Source organism: Camelus ferus, chromosome 4 (assembly GCF_009834535.1).
Source record: "Camelus ferus isolate YT-003-E chromosome 4, BCGSAC_Cfer_1.0, whole genome shotgun sequence".
Taxonomy (NCBI): domain Eukaryota; kingdom Metazoa; phylum Chordata; class Mammalia; order Artiodactyla; family Camelidae; genus Camelus; species Camelus ferus.
This window is the reverse complement of record NC_045699.1, coordinates 20899652-20921820: the sequence shown is the minus strand read 5'-3', so window position 1 is coordinate 20921820 and position 22169 is coordinate 20899652. Positions and strand designations below refer to the sequence as shown.

The window sequence follows — 22169 nt, the reverse complement described above, 5'->3', positions numbered from 1 at the left end:
AGAAACCATAGGTCAGCTTTCATTACTCAGGCTTACTGGGTGATTCTGTAGCTAAACACTACAACACACATCCAGCTGATCTGATGTGTTTTCTTGGTTGAAATGAGGTATCTAAATAGCAAGTTTATCTGTTTTACTGTGGGTATAAAATGTAATCCACATGAATATATTCAAAGCAAGATTCACAAATATTTTTGAGGTTAACGTATCTTTTAAAAAACTCTAGTGTTTTGAGGAAATGGTTGGTAGCCATTTCACTTTAATCAGTATTATTCAACCTGAACAACTTTACCTGCTTGACTATTTTTTCTTTTGATTTTTTTTTCTCCTTGAGTTCATGGTGTTTTAAAATTCACACACAAATTCAGATATTTATGAGCTAGTATTAGGGTGGTATTTTAATCTGAAAAAATTTTTAAGCCAACAATGAACACTGTAGGTTTCCTATTTCCATTAAAGTGGCGAATGCTAATTTCAGAGAGAAACACCTCTGTCTCTCTCCTTCACACACACACACACACACACACACAAATATTATGAAACCACTGTCACCAGAATACATGCTTCAGCTGTTAATCCAAGAATGGTAATGAGATGTGCTGATCTACCTTCTTTAGCCAAGTCCTCCTTTGTAATAACAGCACCCATTTATTTAACAGCTAACCAACATTTGGAGTGCTGTCGATGTTTATTCAAGGGGTTTTTTCCTTTGCAAATCTAACCGGCCCATACAAGAATAAAAGCCATAATCAGGCTCTTGTTGATTCCATGCTCTACTCAACAGAGATATGCACTGCAAACAACTGAAGTATTGTTACTGGACAAGATAATCAACACCGTGGTTAATTGAAAATTAACAGTGGGAATGTCTATGTCGTGCCAAGTGTAGTCATTTGAACTAGTCACCTTCAACAGCCCAAAGAAAGAAAGTCGATTCCCAATTACCTTTGGGTAACATCTCATTTTCTCTAGCATGTATTATTTAGATATGATCAAACAAGAAAAAATTTAAAACCAAAACATTTACTAGATTCTTAACTTACTATGCAAAGTAAAGAAAGGGACACTTCAAGTTTACAAAGGAAGAGTTTACATACAGAGAGAGAAAGCGACACAGGGGACTTTTTGAGAACCTATATGCCAGGCACTATGCTGGGCACCAGAGCAAACAAAGATGAACACAGCTTAGTTCTTGCCCTCAAGGAGACTGTCTTTCAGCTGAGTATGCTGATTTCTTTTTCCTCCACTTTTTCCGCTATAGAAAAACATTATTCAAAAACTCGACTAAAAAACAAAACAAAACAAAAAACCCAAAACAACTAAAACACTCTCCGCTGTGTGAATTCTCCCAGGTCTGCCTGCCCTCAGTGATGGCACAAAGATCAGTATCACATTGATTCATTCATCAAGCAATGACTAAGTGCCTTCGTACTATGTGCTAGGCGTAACGGCTGATGCTGAGACCCTCAAGACGAAACAGCACAAAACCTACCCTTGGGAAGACCACAGTGTAACTCTGACCAGATTAGCTTACCACCCACTGCATACAGCAGAGCTCCCCTGGAAACATCTTTTTATTGCCAGCCCGTGGCATACTGCAGGACCTAATGCGTTAATTCAGTCGCTGATTAAAAGATCCTTCCATGGGAAATCAGAAGACCACGTTCTGACCACAGTATGTCGCTAGGACATCCTGGGCCTCACTGTCTTTGTCCAACAGTGAGGTGGCTGTCCTTGCCCCATGCGATCTCAGGCTCTACTGGTTCATAAGTGAATACTCTGATTTCAAGGGAGAGAAGTAAACATATTTAACAACCTCAGGACGTGCTTTAAACAATTTTAAGCCCATCTAAGCTATGATTAACTCAATGACTAGGCCTATGCTGAAATCACATCTTGAAACATTATTGTAACCATTATTGTGGAATTTACTTTCTGATTTTGATATATTGAGTTCTTTTCTTGTCTGCCCTCACCCATAGATGTATAATTTGGGTCTGCTGTATTCTTTCAAAGGAAGAATTGGCAGAGTGGTTGCTGTTACTTAGGATAAGTGTATAATCTCTTTGACTTTCTCTTGTTGGGCAAACTGCCCAGTGAATATCAATTTTTTTAGAGCTACAAATATGGTTTTAATAGATTCGCAGATTTCAAATGATTAGAATTCAGAGCACATCTCTCCCAGGGTGAGCAGATAATTCACAACAATCCATGTAGATGCAAAGGAGATGACGACAGATCAGTCTGTACGTGAATGAGTTGACGCAGTGGTTTGCTGCTCCTCCCAGCCCCCAACACACACTTTTCATATGAAGAAAAATGCCTCTGTCCAATGGGAGTTCAAATTAGTCATAATATCCACTTGAGGGACTGAGGAAGACTTACTGTAAATCAGCCACTCAGAAACCACATTTGACATATTTTGGTTATAATGTAACTGTAAGTTGCATAATATTGTACCTATTGATTGGAGCTTGGGATTATAATGGAAAGCAATTGCCATACATTGAAAGTGACCAACCACAAGATAGAAGAGTGTTCCTGAAGAGCCCACAAAGGGAAATCATTTTCCTTATCATCAAAAGCTCCTCATCCTTTAGACGGTATACTCTATCACACGCTTCAGGCAGTACTGTGCCCTGAAGGTGCAAAGGCATCTTAGCCCCACCTCACCCAACTGTTCAACTCCCTCAAATGATGACGAAGTTCTAGCAGAGTACACTGAATGCTTTCCCTACAGAAACAGTACTGTCTGTGCTGAATGTGAGCAAAGGGGCAAATCAGAATAATATCTCACTGGAGCGACTCCCAGTTGACTGAGGGCATTATAACAGCTCTACATTATGTTCGCATTAGAACCTGCCTCTCTGTGGTCTTCCTGTCCCTGTCCTTTACCTTTACAGATACAGTAATTTATTGAGGGAATTACTATATGTCAGATGCTGTGCGATGCATTTCCTTTGCAAGGTGCCCCTTCCACCTGCTTGTCCAAACGGAGAACTTGTTCCTCTCTACCATCCTTAAAGTAGCTTTTTTAGAAGCAGTAGGTATTTCTTTAAAAACAGGCACATCCAAGAAGGACAGAAACCGTATACCACAGAGAAATAATTCAAATCAGGTCATCCACTTCACAAGAAGTGAAAGGTGTTAGAGACTTGAACTGCAGCTTAGAGTGGATGGTAAGAAACTAAGGTGCTGTTTTAATCCCCTCTGCATGATCCCTGACTGTAGTTAGCCTTATCAGTTTTGGACCATGACTCCAACAGTGATACATATCTACAGGAAAAAGAACACATAAAATTGTGTAACTCAACTGCTCTTGTTAGAAGTTGGTTTCTCATAGAGTCTTCGGTCATCTAGATCCTGAAGACATGCATAAGGTTTCGATTTCACAGGGGACTATTTTTTCATTTCTGCTTACACTCTTCTCTAAATCTTCACCAATCTATCAGACGTCACCGTTTAATAGAACTGTTAATTATACCTATTGGGGTTCCTGGGTCCATCTGGAAAAATGTGGCAAGGATTTGAGCTTGCTTTTGAAGATCTGAAAGAGCCACATTACCCCAAGGCAGAATTCTGCTAAATAACTGTTTTCCAGAAGAATATGAAGAATAGCACAATAGTTAACAACTTTTCCCCATTCCAAAATCAAGGATTTGGGATACAATTGAGACAATGCCTAGAAATTTTTGTGTTTCCATGTGAATAAAGAGATGGAATTGTGTCCATCAGAGGGAAATGCACTACCATTTCAGATCACTCTGATCCTAATAGTGAATTTTTCAAGTGGTATGCTTAAATTATTGAGGAAAATGTCCTTTCAAATAACAAAGTCAAGGTAAAGGCAACCAAACTCACCTGAGAAGCACACTACAACAAACGACGGGGTCAGAATAGCAAATACTCCAGCGCGCTCTGGATTTTTAGACCCACAGTGAAAACAATGCATCAGTCCCCTCAGCAGGCTCCTCCTCTGTGCTACCAAAAATCCTTCCTGTCCCACCTCCTGTTCTAGCCACGTCAACCAACTTGTCCCACTGATAGCCAATTAGCATCTTACTGTGATTTTGCCCCATGTGCCTCACACTTCCTGACAAAGTGGAAGATGAGGCACCCAAGTCAGAAGTGTGGCAGAGTGAGGGTACAGCTCAGTGGTAAAGTGCATGCCTAATATGCACGAGGTCCTGAGTTCAATCCCCAGTACCTCCACCAAATAAATAAATAAATAAACCTGGTTACCTCTGCCACCAAAAAATAAGAATTAAACAAAAACGTTTAAAACAAAAGAAGTGTGGGGAGTTAATGCCCCTATGGTCACATTGATCCATCGAGAATGAGAGCCAATGGGTAAACGTTTTCCCCTTTTATTTTGGGGCGAGTCATATTTATGAGGTGCCTCTGAAAGCCCCAGTGAGAATGAGCACCCAAGGAGTAGCAGTAGTATGGATCACTTCTGTAATTCGTCTTTGTATTGGTTTCCCCTGGACCTTCATGCCTACTCTGGGATGTACCCAAAAAAGTGCCTTCCTGAAAGGCACTGTCTCAGGATGCGTGCAGGAGGACCTGGGTTAAGTCAGCTCCCGAAAGACCCTAAAATAACAGTATCAAAATGAAGGATGGGATGAGATAGTAACATAATTCACAGTGAAAGGAAAAGATACATGATAAAAGGAGAGAAAGAAGGAAAGTACAGGAAGGCTAGATCTTTCTACCCAGTAGAATAGACAGCCTATGTAGAAGCCACACTCGTCAGAAAAATTCTGCAGCGTATAACTTGTAGCCTTTTCCTTTTACCACCAGGACTTCCATCCAAAGGAGAGCCAGACTACACCCAAGAGCTTCTCATATGCTCTGGTTGGTCATATGCATCCCTCTCAGCTAGAAAAAGGTGGTGGAGCCCCATTTCGTCTTCTCTTTGAAGCCTGCTTCCTACCAGATCGGAGAAGCAAGCTCTAGCAAGCAAGCAAGCAGAGAAGAGCAGTCAGCCCACTGTTAGCCCCTCTTCAACCCAGAAGGCATCCTGTCCCAGCATATGCCTGACTCCAATCAGCAGATCCTGATTTCAATACTGGTTTCACAAGTCTGGTCCTGAAAGGCTTCCAGGAAACAGACCCAAACTCCATCGAATATATCTGCATAGTTCAACAGTGACTAAAAATCCAAGCTGTGTAATGCAGAACAGAGCCAAGGGTAACAGTGAAAATGTAGCCTTACACGCATTGTGAGGGTGTCTTACGCCACAGTCTCTCTCATTAAGCAAACTCTGAACAATTCATTCATAGGTGATCAGCCTGAAATCTTTCAGTGGCTACTGATTCACAAAACCACAGAAATAATACGTATTCTGCTAACAGCCGGAGATGCTGCTATGACATCCTAGATAATCACTGTTGAAACAGGGAGATCTGTCACATTCCTATGAAGATGAGACAAAAGTCTGTAAAATAATACATTCAAATATCTGACTTGTCAGTTTGGAAATGGTTAACATCAACACACACCAGGAGAGAAGGAAAAAAAATCCTAATTGTTCAGGGCAAAATGAAATCATAATAAAGATTTTACTATACACATTCATAATTGCCCTGTGCAAAACCCTAAAAGGGCACTGTTCTAAATCCACTCTCTAGGTGAGATTTAGTAAGAACAGCAAGACACCAGGCTCCATGCATAAGAGTAAAGCAAGAGGGAATTATCTGTGACTTTTTCTTCCCCTGCAATTCCTTAGTCAAACTATTGGACACCACTGTCAGATTCTGTTAAAGAATAAAAGAATGTCATAGAGTAGTTAAGCAACCTCAGAGCAATAAAATGCACACTTGTGATATAATTTCCCCAAAGCAAAGTTTTCATTTAGGGACATTAAAAAAACGAACTTTATGGAGCCTGATGGTAGGGGCAGTGGAGGGCAGATGAGGAAGGTAGTCAGGGTAAACAAGGGCAAAAACACCAAGCAAAAGTTCTGAATCAAGTAATAATCACAGTAACAGGCTTCCTTTGCACTAGGGTTCCTCTTAGCTTCCTTTTAAGTGTTTCTGTTTTCTGCTCTCCAGCTGACACGAGTGCTTTCCATTTCATACAAAAGATAACGAATGTTCCTTGCATGTGCTAGACATGGACATAGAAGACTAATAGTCATAAACCAAATTCCTTTGCACATCAAAAGAAAAAAAACTTTGTTTATTCAAGAAATTCCTAATGGCTTCATTTATAAGTAAAACTTTCTCTTTATTTGAGACCCACTGGCTCAGCCGAGTATAGCTGGAAGACAGCAGGTATCTCTCATAATGAACTTTGCACAGTTTTGAGAAAATAATATCTGAAGGCAATCTTTTCTTCTGGGGTCAGTAGATTAGTGGTTCAAAAAGAATAAACTATCCAGGGAACATCCTGAGATTGGAAAAAAAAAAAAAACCCATACAACTGGAGGGGGAAAGGAGGAACATTCTTGCTAATTAAAATTTCCAGTTCTTACGGTCTTCTATATACACAAATCCCAGTCAAGAAAGGCCTGCAGGATCAGGCCTGTACTAAGAAAAAATATACCATCATCACATTAATTGTATTATTACTTCATAATGCTAACCAGCCAGGTTTATATAGAAGAGATTGAATAACAAGATAACCTTATAAACAATGCTTATTTCATCAGTGTACCAAATAAGTTTGATTTCTATCAGTGACTGCTCTTCTAATTAATTTATGCACCCACATGCTTTAACTTACACGGACAGACAACTACACCAGGGTAGGGACAGCTACTTTTTTTTTTTTTTAACATCTTGAACTTTGATATGGGTTCATGTTTAGACTTCCCAATGTTGCTGTTTTAGTTCCCCCACACTTCAAAAATGAAGTGACTGTTAAAATACCTTGCATTAAAGCTGAAGCATGCAGAAAGAAAATATTTTATCAAACTCAATACCTAGCTCTCCTGCCAACTTTTATATGCTTAATTTTAGTTGGTATAGCTTTACTCAAACTTACAACCAGATCGGTTCATTTCAAAGTCGTGAACTTATCTCTTCTTACAATATCCCCTTCAAAGCCTTTTGGGTATGTAAGTTCATCCCATTACAGCATCAATCTTAAAGTCTTATATTTGTTTTAACGCAGTTTCTAGTGACTGAGAGGGGGAAAAAACCTGCTAGTTTCTTTAAAAAAAAAAAAAAGAGTATCATTTCTACTAACATCGGGGCTTGGATAAATTTTTTAAAGTATACTCCAGGATGCTGGTTCACAATAGCTAGAATCACGGTTAGAAACAGGAAAATTCCACAGAGGGAGGAAAATGCAACTCATTCCAATTCTTTAACCAGAAAGGTAAAAACAACATCCCTGAATCTAGACCCACTTATGATAAGCTATCAGTGACATGATGGTAACGCCAGTGCTCTCTGAAAACCCTTAAAAAACAACCACCTAGAGGAATATCCTGGTGTCAGGATTAGTTTAGTCATTTTACAACTTCCATGGATAAGTGTTGGCGTAGGGGTGAATCAGGCAAGCAAAGAGGTTTTTACTTGTCTCTGATATGAAACTTTTATTTATGTATTTGATCAATGTTTATTTGTAGGACCTTAATACAATAACAGATGTCAGCTACATTATCTGTTTTTGATTATAAACTCCTAGAGGGCAGAGACCCTGTCTAGTCAGCTCCCTTTTTATAGGATGCAAACACAGTACCATACCCTAAAAGGCACTTAAAGATGGTTTTTATAACAACAATGATTTCAAGGGCATTTGGTCTGCTTCTATGCTCCATGAAACACCACTGGCATGTATTGAACAGCAAAGAGTAACAATTTTATATTATTGGGTAATTCCATTCTTCAGATGTCTCTAATGGCACTTTCCTTTTGAAATAGGGATTATTTAGATGGAACTATTTCCACTTCTTAATGTTCAAGAGTGAGTTCTTGCCTAATTCCTAAATTCTATACTAACTGACACTGGAAGATAAAAGGGGTTAAAAAAAAAAAAAAAAAAAAGCCAGAACCAAACTTTCCTCTTCTTAGCATCGTTTTAGCACATTTCCTGCATCAGGCAGAAGGATCTGCTCTTTTCTGGGGCTAACATGCTAAGACCACTGCTGTAGTACCTAAAAAACGTGGCTTCCTAGCATTCTTTCTGTTCACTTAAATCATACACAACATGGGACACAGTGAGTTAAATAATCTTCTGTGACAAGCAACAATTCAGAACATGGCTGTATAATGCTTAGAAACTCTACAGGAATAAAAAAAAAAAAACAGTAGACAGTATTTTAAAGGTTTTGACCCATCAGAGATGGAGAATTTTACTATGTAATTTTGTGTAAGTCTTTTAAAATTCCTCAGTTTTCCAAATCAGTAAAATGAAGATATTAGATTATATAACTTCAGGTTATTTTCAGGTTTAAATTTTTAAACCACCTGAAAAAAATACTGAGATCTAAAGACTCTCACACACAAACTGAGGTTCCATCACCTCCCCATACAAAAGGTTTTTCTTTCTTTTGCGGGTGGAGGTAGGAAATTATGTGTTCTCAACGTAAATTATTTATTATGCCTGACTTCCACAAAATACTCAAACAGAACATCGCTAGCTACTTCTGTAAACAAATAAAAGATATGGATATATATATAATGAGACATACGTTGCATGTATACACAAAAATGTATAAACATGCACACACTTCCAAACACATAATTCCTCCACTGATGTCCAGAATTAAAATCCTTCCTTGTTTTCTTATCTGTTCTTCCTCCTATGAAGCTGCTATGACTTACGAACTTATATAAAGTAAAAACAAGCATCCTATTCAACATTTTTTTTGTTAATACTGACAACTCCCAACATGAACAGCTTAGGTAAGCTGGTCATCTGAAATGTAGGTAACGTTCTCCCGTAGAAGCAGTGGTATGAATAAAGAATGCAGAGGGAAATTCTCAGGCCATTCAACTGACATTTATTTAATCTCTAATGTACCTGAAATATAGAAATCAAGACACAGAATTTACACATTTAATGCTACTTAAGCAGACAGTAATAGTAACAGCAGCAGTAGAAGAATAAAGAAGGTTCTAAAAAATAAGTAGGGACTTCCAGTTCACACGCCATCAAAAATAAAGAGTTTGGAGGGGGGCCTTAAGTGAATGGAACTACTTTTTATCTGTATTTACTAAAACACTTGCAGGAGAAAACTTCAAGCAACTACTGAATATACTATCATTTTCTTATTTGAGCAACAAATACATGCCCTACAGAATGCAGTGATTTCTTCAAACTAAAGAAAAAAAACATAGGTCTCTTACTCAAAATTTCCTATGTTCACCTTGGATTCCTTATTCTTTGGGGAAAAAAAAATTATAAAACTATTTAAAGGTGAATAATATTTAAATAGTCAAGATATGTGAAATTTCCAGGAAAAAAAAATGTCTTAATTCTTTATCTGCTTAGCCAACAGAAGATGGCAAAATACATGTAATATATATATAATAACTACAATGCATTCACTATTTGTGTGTGATGTGCTAGACACAATGCCCCCAACACATCTCCTTCAGTCCTTCCAACAATGCCAAGAAGATAGAACTGAAGAATTCAAGTCTTCCTACTCTGTTTCATCAATTAAAATGAAATCGAAAGATCAAAACACACGAGAAGCATTATCCTAACTACTGGTTACCCTATTAGAAGTCAGGAAACTCAAGTGTTTGGATCTGAACGTCTTCCTCCTCTGCCAGGGTAAGAAGGAAGATGGTAACTGGGAGCCACAGATTTCTGGCTTTCATTGGTAACATTTTGACTCAAGAGTCTAGGCAGAGGGATAATTTAGTGAGTAGTGTGTATCCCTCTAAAAAAACAAATCAAGGTTCATTCACATTCCTTTAAAAAAAAAATCCACCAATAGTCATGCAAGTTTATGATAAATGCAACCTAAATTTTATACATGTACAATTTAACTGTGGATATTAATCTCTGAACGGGTAGCAGGAAAACTAGCACTGTCCATGGAAACACAACTGCAATTCATTTCTATGGAACAAAGAGAATGGGAACAGGTTGTAAAGAGAACTGAATATAAAATAGGATAAAAATAAAAAGTGAGAATAAAGGAAAAAAGAAAATGGAAAAGGAAAAGAAGAGAGAAAGGAGATAAACAACTGGGGAGACAGAAAGGCAACGAGGCAGTGAGGGGAAGGGCAGGGCAACATGAGATAAGACGCTGCCGCGGAATGGCTCTTGTCCAAGGCTTGCGAGGGCTCCGCACCACCACCGCCATCTGACAGAGGGCCTACCTCTCCGATGGTTTGAAAAAACCACTTCCTGTATTTAAACGGTCCCATTTTATTTTTCAGATTCCTCTGTTTATTCGTAAAGAAAAGTTCACATTTGAAGACTCTGCTCATGTGTCAAAGGAACGACTTTTATTTTAGAAATGTACTTTGGAACCTGCACACCATTGCTCAGTTTAGTGCTCAAAACCTCAGCGATGTCCTGACATTCCAACCTGACAGTCTTGCCTTTGTAAAGAAACGCGCGCGGGCTGTCTCTTTCCACTGTGCCTGAAAATTACATTTGAAATCAGTCTTCACTGACTTTGCAAAGCCTCAGAAGTATGCTCATCCACTTGAGGAGTAACCTATCACCAAAGAGAGTTGTGTTCATTCTCAGGAAAAGCAACATAGATGCACCCAAAGTGTCAGAAGCTCTCAAGAGGGACATCCAGAGTTGGTCATCAGAGAGGAAGCATCCTCCATCACGCAGGGCAATGGCATCGAACACTGTACTCAAAGCCAGAGGCTGCAGAAAGGTGGGCTGTGCATCACAGAGGCCTGGCTTCGCAGGGTAAGAACCCTACGCACCCACCACCCACCCTGACCTCACAGCTTGCTTCTTTCTACCCATCCACCTGTCCGTCCTCCCTGGGCTCCGATAAATCACTGATCCTTACTACATCCCTCATTACCATAAGAACCCCTTTATATAAAAATTCATTCAATACTGCACCACTTTCAATATATTGATCCTACAAACTGTAACTCTGTGAAGTGGTTCAACACGATGTCATCACCCCACAGCAACTTGTTTCATTTACAGTATCTGTTTCACTTCTACTCATGAGCTAATATAATTCATTTTTTTTTAAACTGCACACAGGCTGCTAGACACATGTGCATGGCAAATGGAATCTGAACTTAGCTTAACAGCCTCATTTATTCCTGATGGTTTAAATTATTTCATCACAATTAATGACACCCCCTCAGCTTCCTGTGCAGCGCTGCCAGATGTTCAGAGACCACAAAGCCACTCTCTTCTTTGACGGCTGGTGACAAGTCGTCCTCTGAAGGACGTTCCCTAGGTACTCGGGCCGGATGACACCTCCATTGCTTAGCACCTCCCTGCCTCCCAGAGTACCCATGCCGAGGAAAACGCAGGAAGGCATGAGAAACCAGCAAATGCATTAGCGAGAGCAAATTATGTGAAGTGATCTAAACTCAGAGGAACTTGGCTCCTGCCACAGGAGTTCCTAACCTTGTTGTTTTATGAAAGAACTCTTCGCAGCCACCTCCCCACCTACTGGCATCCACTGAGGGCCAATCCTGGCGTTGGTCCCCAGGGAACGTCGAAGGACAATAAAAATACAAGCTTTTCCACAGGGATCCTTTGGGTTGTGGTAATTTTGTTTTGAGGGGTGTTGTTGAAACTCACCACGCCATCATGATCATCACCTCATTTTTGACAGTGAACCGAGGTATGACCACCTACACCTTCAACTATGACTTTCTTCTATCCTGTTCAACAGACACATCCAAGAGAAACATTTTGGCAACTTGCAGTAAACAGTTGTACCCTTTTTCCTTTCTTAAGCTTTACTGGGGTGTAATATAATTGAAAGACTATAAGCTACAAACATTCCATGTGCACATCTTGGTGAACTTGGTTTACCTCTTTTTCTTAGGCTTAAGTAGGATTTCTGCTTTCTAGGGGGACTGACTTTTTGGTTTTGTTCCTGTTAGGCTTTGTTTGTTGTTGCTGTGATTTTTTTATTTTTTTAAAGAACAGACTGAAAAACAGACTTCACACTTTCTCTTTTGAGTTTCACATGGGCAAAGCCGTTTGCTTCCTTAACAGCAAAAACTACAATTTCTCCTCAGAAATTAGTAATCACCTTATATTCATCATTTGAGTATCACAAAAAAAAAAATTCGCCTAAGGTCAGGCAGCTACAAGGGTAGCAGAAACGGTAAACACACTAGCACTTTTACAGTAAAAATCCAACCCTACAGCTCTAATTTGGAAAACATTTCCATCAACTAGGGAACATGTGGCAGACATTTTATGGATTATTTTTTAAATGTTAAAAAAAAAAAAACAAAAAACGCTGATCTTATTCAGGGAATAAGGGGCCTTTTCGTTTGCCAAAAAGAGTAATAGAAAAACTGAAAGGCCACCTGTGTCAGCCCACCCTATAGTATGCACATACGCTATAAGAGCATTTTGGAAAATATTTTTAAACTGAGATGAGAAAAAAAATCAGTATCGATACAGATTCCAAGCAGATGCCAAAGGCTTCTGTGCATGTTAGTGATTATGTGTGTGGCCTACATGGGCTAATTTCAGATGCCTCCAAGATGCACTGAACTTTCACTTTTATAAGCTACTTGGAATTAAAGCTAGGACCTCACCCTTAGCAACTCTGACAATGGACACAACTATAAGGTGAACTAATCAAGCCAAACAAGTTGAAGTTTCCCCTCACGGATGGATCTTCAGTGACTACTGCATTTCACCAGACAGGCTACACTTAGTATTTTGACAGCTGTTTATTAAAATTGCTTTCCTCGGAAATCCTATGAAACTACTAGTCTACTTTTTATCAGAGTTGAGACGATCGGGGAGAAGCTGTGATGATGGCATACTTGCAGCAGGCGGACAACAATAGGAAACTCTTAGCACTCCCGGAGTTGCATCAAATTTTCCACGGACCGAAACTAAAGTGAAATCGTTCAATTACTGAGAGGTAGATAAGTAAAATAAACAACTAATTTCATACAGTGGAGCTGGGAGAAAGTCATATGGACCTCATTCTGTTGTCTCCAAACACATTTTATCGGAGGGGAAAAAGGAGCTGAATAAACTTTAAACTCTCATGTAGGGATGTATTGCTTGTGTGTCCCTGGCAGATGTGGAAAGGAGATGAAATGGGCAAGGGAGAATCAAATATCCCATCGCTGCAGGTTTGCTGAGGGAAAGAGCACTGCAAAGATCTCACATCTGGCAATCATTTGTCAATAGCTGGAAAGAGAACGGCAGGAAACTTTCTGGCTCTTGGAGAAGATGAAAAGACAAAAACCATGTGTCACACACACACTCACACACACACACACACGCTCTCTCTCTCTCTCTCTTTGCAATGGTACAACGACTACTACCCTTGTTCTCCACCCCTCCTTTCCCCTCTAAATTTAATGATCTTCAGATATACTCTACTCCATGGTCAAAAACATGCAGTCACTTGACTTGTTAAAGCTGCAGTCTATGTACATTTTTCAAATAAACCCCAGGGCTGATGTTAGAAAATCAAAATCAGTCAAGCATAGACCGCCTGGTACTTTGGGCAGGAATCCTTGTGGTTTAGTCAATAAACAGAATCTGAATGAAAGACACCACAGTAACTAGACAGTAACGTTTTGAACAGTTCTTAAACCGAAGGGGGGGCTTGGGCAGGCAGCGCACTAGTGACCACGGACATCAGGCTACCAGGACCCCTAGACCGCTCCCTCTACCTGTGACAGGGCTGTGCTTTAGCACAAGGTCATCTGCTGTTCCTAACACACACTCCAAAAGAGAGTGGACTTTTATTTGAGGGGTGCCGGGAACGAATTTGCTAAGGGAACAGTGTGTTGTCGTTGTTATTGTTTTTCAAATATTATACCTATTTAATAGGGTGGGAAGGGGAAACCTCAGCTTTTAGGTAGTGTCGCTGGATGATAAGAATATAGAAAATTTGCTGGCTTCATTAGGAGTTCATAAAAATGACCAGCTCTGCCCCAGTAGGTTTATCATGTAACAAAAGTTTTCAAGACAATCCACATAAAATTAACTTCTCCAAAAATCACAGGAATTTAAACCTGTTTCTGGTGATCGACAGACTTCAGTGGGCAGCTCTGCTTCCCCCTTATGGTGCCTTTAACTAGCAGCCGCCGCCAAGCGCGTCCCTGTGATTCCATAAGTGAATGCTGCAGGTTGTTTAATAACCTGGCAAATTCACAGTAGCTTGTCATATTACAGGAACAGTGTCATCACTAAACAAGCCTGATCACGGTTAATTACAATGCAGACTAGAGAGCAGCCACAATTGTTCATTAATTACAGGAAGCACCTCATTTAAATTTTATGGAAATTTACACTTGTACCCCGGTATGTCTGGAAAAAAAAAAGGGATCCTTCATGCATTCATAGAAGAAAGGAGTCTGTGGTTTACGAAACAACACAGTAAATTGTGTCTAATCTGGTACTGAAATATTGGTTCATTATTTACTCTAATTTTCTAAGTACTTTAGTGGTGAAAAATACCAAGTCAAACCCCACATCTTCAACTCCCAACCAAGAAAGGAACTCAGCTCAGCTAACTGTAAGAACTTAACACATGACGAAGCACAGTCAGACTAAAGCGGTCACTTTTCTATGCTTAAAAATAAAATATTTAACAGCAGTTAAAGGAGGTCTAAACTAGAATAACCATTTCCCATAAAATAATCATGTCACAGCACAATTTTTTGTGACTGTACCTTACAGAAAGTACCTAGGTTCACACCTACTTCAAAATCCACTGAGGAAACTAAAAAAAGTTAGTGAATCAAAGTCTGGATTTCCAGCTACTTTTCTAAATCAAGCTTATTAACACAAACAAGATGGCAGATGCCCTTGCAAAAGTCAAGCCAGGCACAGACTACAAGAATGACAGTCATTCAAAACCAAAGATATATTGAGTGTCAGGGGTCCTGGGATTTAGTAAATAATACTGGTGGTTAAATAATCTGAAATTTGAGGGATTAAAGGCAAGGGTTAAAAGAAAACAGGTAAGAACAGGAAGGGGTGCCACCAGTCCTGAGAACTTAGCTAAAATACAAAAGTAAACCAGGTATGGGTGCTGTGTGTCTAAACGAGAATCCTTCATGGGGAAAGATATACACAGCCATGGCTCCTAAATCAAGGTGTACAAGAGGTTATTCTCAGAATCAAGAGGCCAAGCAGCAAATCCTTTGATGGTTATAATGCCTGGCCCTGGGAAAAAGCCTGAGATCCAAGCAGGAAAAGTAAACGACTCTGGCCAAATGCTCTGGTGAGTTCCATGGAGTGCAGAGTTGGACTGAAAAGTAAGAAGTGGCTCACTCCATTGAAAAAAAAAAAAAATCAGAATACACATGCCATGGTGCCATGCAAGAATGAAAGGACTCTGAGGGAAAAGCTACTCCTGGAATTGTTAGCTGGTGAAGAATATATTAAGTGTCAAATTTATTATGACTGACATAATATGAATATGTACCAGATATTATTAAAATGTATAGAAGCCATATTTAGAAGGTAAGACAGAAAAAGGAGAGAAAGAAAGGGTTCAAGGGGGACCCAGTTAATTCACCAATTCACCATAGTTGACTATCTTCTAACAGATTCAACTTTTCCACTCAGTCCGCCAAAACAGTGTTGCAAGATGAGGACTCTAGTAAAATAAGCACTTTTCTTTTCTTTGTCCAGTAACTTGGTCTCCTTTGCAAGGCCCATGCTGAACTGTCAACTCCACAATCTGTTTAGCTACCTACAACCATGGGATTTTGCTTCAACTTGTAAAATGTACATTTTCTCCCTTGGTATGTCAAGATAACGTGATCCACTGGTCTCTTTCCATTTTATTTCACGCACCCACATCTGCAAAACCCATCACTCTTTGAGCCACAGTTCAAGGTTCAAGAAGAGATTATCCAACAACCGCCCATGACAGACCAGTCCAGGTGACATGTTTGAAGAACATCACTCGTCCTACCCAAAGAGGTCAAAGATCAGACTACCCTTCACAAAGTCTTCTATGTGTCACACACAAGCTGATAGCTTTCAGAAAATGGGAAAGGCATGATCATGTCTGATTTGTGTCACACCTGCTTTTCCACTGTATCACAGCCATACGCCAGCCAGACAGTACCAGCCCACAGCACCGCAGAGCTCAGGTGGTCTCCCCCAGGCTAGGAGTCGGTGTGAAGAGATGGAGACCCTTCCGTATCCTAAAAACTGAATCCTCCTCCAACCACCACTTCCCCACCATCATGCCCATGGTGAAGAAATCAACTTTTAAAACTATTCTTTTTTTCTCATGTTGGATGTCAAAATCAGTCAAAAAAAAAAAAAAATTTTTTAACACCAACCTCATTATGCTCATCCCCTCAAGTCTTAAAATTTCTTAATTTCTTCTTAAAATTTAGAAAATGATGGCCCTTTAAAAACAGTCTGGGTTTCCTCCTCCAAGGAGGTACCATCATGCTGAAACTCCAACATGCATCTCTGCAACAATGGCACACAGATTCCCTAACTATGAAAAGGTACCTGGAGGGGAGTGTATAGCTCTGTGGTAGAGTGCATGCTAGGCATGCACAAGGTCCTGGGTTCAATCCCCAGTACCTCCAGTAAATTAAAAAATAATTCTAAAAGGTACCTGTAATTGGAGACAAGCCCTTGGCCAAGATGTCATGGTTCTAATTTTAATTTGCAATACACACTTCTAACTTCTCAAGACCTAACAATGAACTGAACGGCAATTCAATACTTTCATTAAAAATGTGCTTTACTAATAAACTGAACATTACACCAGAGGACATATCTCCCAATCCATGAAGGAGGAGGATACTAATCATCAAGTCCTGTTTTTCTCCCACAGTGCCCAGCTGAATGCCTTCCATCCTGCTGAGCTGGGAGATCGTAATGCAGGAAGCATGACTCGCTCACCATGCATCCCGGGTGTTGAACACCATTCTCAGCAGGAGATAATGATGACTTTATTTAAAAATGAGAGCTAAGATTTCCTGATTGCCTGTTATAGATGCCAGGCCCTGTGCTAACTGCTAGAAATACGCATTAAAACATTTTATCCTCATAATCACGTTGGGTAGGAAGTCTCCATTTCATAGATGAGAAAGCTTAAAGCCCAGTTAGGTTGAGTGACTTGCCAAAGGTCTCACAGCAACTTCTGTTAACCTAGGAAGCCAGCCTCCAGAAGCCGTGTTCTTAATCATTGCATAATATACACAATTTCTTGATTTCTTAAATGAATAATTGAATGATCTCCAGTTACAAACAATTTATCCTGGACTTTCTGCTGCACACATGCTACACCAGCCCCTCTTTTATACCTGTCTCAGCAGCTGTCTCTTTCCTGAAGGCATGTGATGTATCTCTACGGCCTTCAGCGACCACTGTTTCTGTCATACCACCCCCAACTAAGAAAACAGTAAGACTCCAACCTGGACTTCCAGCCTCTGGTCTGGCTCCTCCAGATTTGGGCAAAAGTCTGCACCCAGCACTCTGCCAGCACATGCCACTGGGACCTGGGGGAACACGGCTGAGTTAGATGCTGGGTGTGGAGGCTGCTGAGAACTGCACACAAACACACCTGACCCAGGCAGAAGCAGGGATATCCCGACTGCCGTTCTGAAACAGGCCATTATGGCTTCACAGGTTTGTGACACTTAGTAGGTCAAATATATTGTACACATCATACATCCAAGTTTATTAACTACCAGAAGGCACACTGCAAGAAGAAAAAAATCCACATCAATCTTATTGCCCCCTATATCCACAGCCTGTAGCTTAAAGCAGGCACTCAATAAATATCTCTGGCCTGGAGATGAAAGGAGGAAAGAAAGAGGAAGGTCAAAAGGAAGGATGGGAGGAAATGAGGGAAGGGAAAAAGAAACATGGACTCTCTGCTGGAAATTGGTGACTTTCCCTCTCTTTTAAATTCTCTGAAGTGGGAATTAAGAAAACTGCATTCTACAATGCCTGATGTTCCTCTGCACCCTCAACAGACCTGTTCAAATTCATTTTTGCTATTCCTGGCATAGGCCAGCACAAGCAGACTTTATCAGTATTCATTAATTATTTACTATATTTAAATTACACTTAAGGTTTATGTCTGTTCTAACAATAAAAATAACAGGACAATTGTAATTTAGTGAATAGTTCTCTGAATCTAGAATTCTACAATGAAAGCCACTAAGATTCCTTTTCAAAATTACCTATTATAATTAGTCAGTCTCATCCTGAAATACTGCCTTATTAGTCGTTTGTTTACTTTATTAAAAAAATTTTAAGATGAAGGAAAAAAAGGACTTAGATTTCACTGAAATCTGTTTTCTGCTTTCAAAAGTTTCTCTTGATCACTACTTAATAATTTTCAAACACATACTATCTTTAGTAATCACACAACTATATATGTGTATGGGAATCTCAATTTATCAGTCAGCTTCATCTTACCTGTGTCTCCTTTCCCCCTCAAAGCCCTCCTTTGGTGTCTTATTTATTATTTTTTTTTAACTCCATTTGGGATTATCTGTGCCAATCAATTCTTTCTTCAGAGATCAGTTTTCAGCTAAGCATGCTGCCTTATAAGGTATTTCTGTCTTTCTTTTGGCTCACAAGTCTGTTTGCTTCTCTAAATTTACACAATTTTCAATAAACTCCACTTTGCAAGTTCACAAGTAAGTATCTTTATGTATATGTACACACAAAATACCAATCAACTCTTCACACATATCTACGTCCACCTTTCCTATTCTTTTCAGGTGTCTTACTCTTTCCCTCCTGCCTGTTATCACAAGGTGACACGAACAGAGTATCAGCTGTCTTCAAGGTTAACCACTCTTTACACATGAATTTCATCAACTGGAACCAAGAAGGGAAAGAAAAGGAGGTCACATTTACTAAGCACTTGCAACTTGCTGGTCACCATGTGGATTCCTTCCATACAGATTAACCCTTTTTTTCTTTTCAATGATCTTACGGGACATGAGCACCTTCATTTTACAAATGAAAAAACAGGAGGCTTAGAGTAGGTAAATAACTACCTCAGGGTCACATGATAGAAAGTCACAAAGCCCAAACATAAGAAATGAGAAAAAATGAGAACATATTTCAAAGAGTTAATGAAAAACATGTAACAGCTGCATTTAGTGGCATCCATTCTAGAGGCATTTGATGTTTCATATGAAGGAAATTACAAAGAAGACAATTAAAGGAAACTGAGAAGGTGTTACCAGAAATCAAGACCTACTACCTGCAATTTGGTCTCGGACAACACAAGCAGCGTTGAAGGGGATGTATCCTCCATCTTGAGGAATGAGAAAGAAATGGGGTGTACTGAAGAGGAGAGCCCCGGCATTTGTGTCACACACAGAACAATGCCCATCCCACCACACGGATGACTTGTGGAGGGGCACTAATGAGCTCTGTAACAGTAACTCTCCCTAGGGCGCAACAGAAGAATTGCAAAAAAAAAAAAAAAAAAAAAAAAAAAAAACCTTTTAGAATATTCCATATCAAGAAGAAACCCAGCAAAAGCTTCCTATAAAACCTGAATAAATGTTACTACTGATTACAGCACATTCCATGAGCCAGAGTGTATATACTGCAAATTAAGTGTAAACAATACTTTATTTCATGTATGCAAAACAATTCCCACTTACCTTAATATTATTTGACCATGCCACAAAGACTAAGTTTCTAGTTCCTTTTCACCCTCACAGAAGGGATTTTATAAACACTCTCAGGAGGAAGAGAGAAAGTTAAACAACTACAATTACACTCAATTACAACCTCAAACACTTAGAAATACACAGTTTCTGAGAGAAAACAAAAAGGTCTGTGAGTAAGTTGGGAGGAAACTACACCAGGCTACTAGAATGTTTCAACAATCCAAATCCCCAAAATGAACTAGGAGGGACAGAAACAGCAGACATAAATCACCCAACTCCTTATTATTACTCCTTTTCAAATTAAGATAATAAAATACGATGTAGACCTCCTGTTTTCAATGGAATTGAAATTTTAAATTGATTTGGGGAATTCCAATTTTATCTTCTTTTCTTCGTGCTAGTGTTTAGCATCCAGTTCAACGTCATGCTTTAAAAAAAGTTCCACCATGGTTTTCACAAAATGTTCACAGTGATTTTGATCTCTGAGAAGTAGTAAGACTACAGGGACTTTTTGTTTTTTATTCTCCCTTTGTTTAAGAGAAACACTTAAGTTAAAACCAAAGACAAGCACTAAACTCATCAGCTAATATTTCTAAATGGCACAGCACGCCACAGGCTTCATGACGGGGTGGTAACTGGTCCTTGTCTAAATTTCATTCGACTGGGGCTGTAGCAGGAAGTATAGGCCTGGAGAGGGACCCCCAAGCATCCCTAGGGAAGCGGGAGCTGAGTGTGCACATCTCCTCTCTGCATGTACCTCAAAGGGACCACGGTGTGGGAGAGAGCTCTTTACAACTCACTTTGTATATAATCAGCAGAAACAAAACATATGACAACAAGCATAAAGAAAAGTCTCTCTCTCTCCTCTCAGGAGAATTTTCAACCAGGGAGGGCCAGTGGGCATTCACTTCAGTGTCAAAAGGGCTTCCAGAAAACACATTTTCTGTGGGACAGGGAGGAAATACAGCAGGCTTCCTACACACACATATGTCCTTTGTTTACAGAGATCCCACATAAAGACTGCTAGGGACCCGACTTCTGAAAAGAAGACTGAAAAGGCTCCACATCGTAAATGGAAGCTACTGTTCAAAACACCTGAAGCAGAATGGGTGCAGAGGGTGGCTGTCATGAAAGGGACAAAGGAAGAAAGAGGCACAGGAGTGATAACCTGAGAAAAGTGTTACCAAGAAAGGGGCTTACAGAGTCTGGGATGTTTCTTGCAAAGCCAGAGCCCATTTGAACTTTTATTTTTCAACATTAAACATTCTGGTAGGCATTTACCTGATAGGCACTATAAAAGTCAGAGCCTAAATAAACTAACTAACTTCCATGTCAGCTCAAGTCTCTTTGGTGAACTGGCTGTAAGCCCAGAGCAGGTCTCAAGTGTATGTGCTTGGTGGCTTCAACTTAGTGGTGAAGGAATGAGGGAAAGCATCTGAACCCAAGGAAAACTTGGAAAAGAATAGGGAGACAGAATTGGTTTTTAAAAAGAAACAGAGACAACCCCAAAAGAGCCCCATCAGAGGACTCAGGGGCACGGCTGGGTATAAGCTCTGTTATACTCCAAGCCAGAGAAAAGCAATGACAACTTCAGCCTCATTTCAGTGGTCAGTGTTCAGCAACGAGAGGAAAAATTACTCAGATAACACAAAGAATTCAGGAAGACCATTCAGCGAAATGGATTTGACAAGTTAGCCAGGAGGGCTTGTGAGAAAGAGCAGATAAGGAAATAAATTAATTACCCAACACTGTAAGGATGGAGATACGCTAAACGCAGTGCTGCAAAACAAGTGAGAAGAATCACTGAAAAGGAGACCTAAGTTGTTGGATGTGCAGTTAATGTCCACTGGCTTTGGAGCCAAACCTTGGGCAAGGGGAGGTTATTTTTATTTTTTAATATACTTTTTTAATGGAGGTATTGGGGATTGAACCCAGGACCTCATGCATGCTAAGCATGTGCTCTACCACTAAGTTATACCCACCCCCCTAAGCCTATTTTAATCCCAGTTACAGCACTTTGTGAAGCTGGTCAGTAAATTACCAATTCAAAGCCTTGTCTTCTGCATCTGTAAAATGGGAATAATTATATTCACTGCATAGGGTTGACAAGGGTGAAGGAGATGACACAGGTAAATCACCTGACTCAGTGTGCTGTAGGTACACAAAACAGGTAGACGATACTTCCCAGATAACCTCCTGGCCCTGCAGCACACCATTCCCATCAGGGCTGAGAAGTCTGAGACAGTGAGAGAAGGAATTTGGGGGGTGAGGGGATGGCTGGAAGCAAACTTCAAGTGTCAAAGGAATAATATAAGCAATTAGGGAACCTAAAAATTATACCTCTTCAATTAGTCTCAATTAGGGGCCAGCTCTCTCACCCTGTAGAAGGCTTCCTAGAATGCCATGTTGAGGCCAACTATGAAGCTCTGTCTA

At 39.9% G+C, this 22169-nt stretch overlaps 1 protein-coding gene across 21 annotated transcripts in view; it reads right to left on the bottom strand.

The window, feature by feature from the left end:
• The window catches only part of BNC2 (basonuclin 2), a 410528-nt gene that overhangs the window by 232315 nt on the left and 156044 nt on the right, over window positions 1-22169 (bottom strand). For 15 of the 21 annotated variants that reach the window (XM_032477642.1, XM_032477637.1, XM_032477641.1 and 12 more), the window contains one exon: window positions 17508-17591. The exons of 5 other annotated variants lie outside the window; for them this stretch is intronic. In XM_032477642.1, the coding sequence (XP_032333533.1) occupies window positions 17508-17591 (84 nt within the window). Of the gene's footprint in view, window positions 1-17507; window positions 17592-19318; window positions 19334-22169 lie in introns of those variants that run through there. One more of the 21 variants, XM_032477660.1, reaches the window with a different exon arrangement.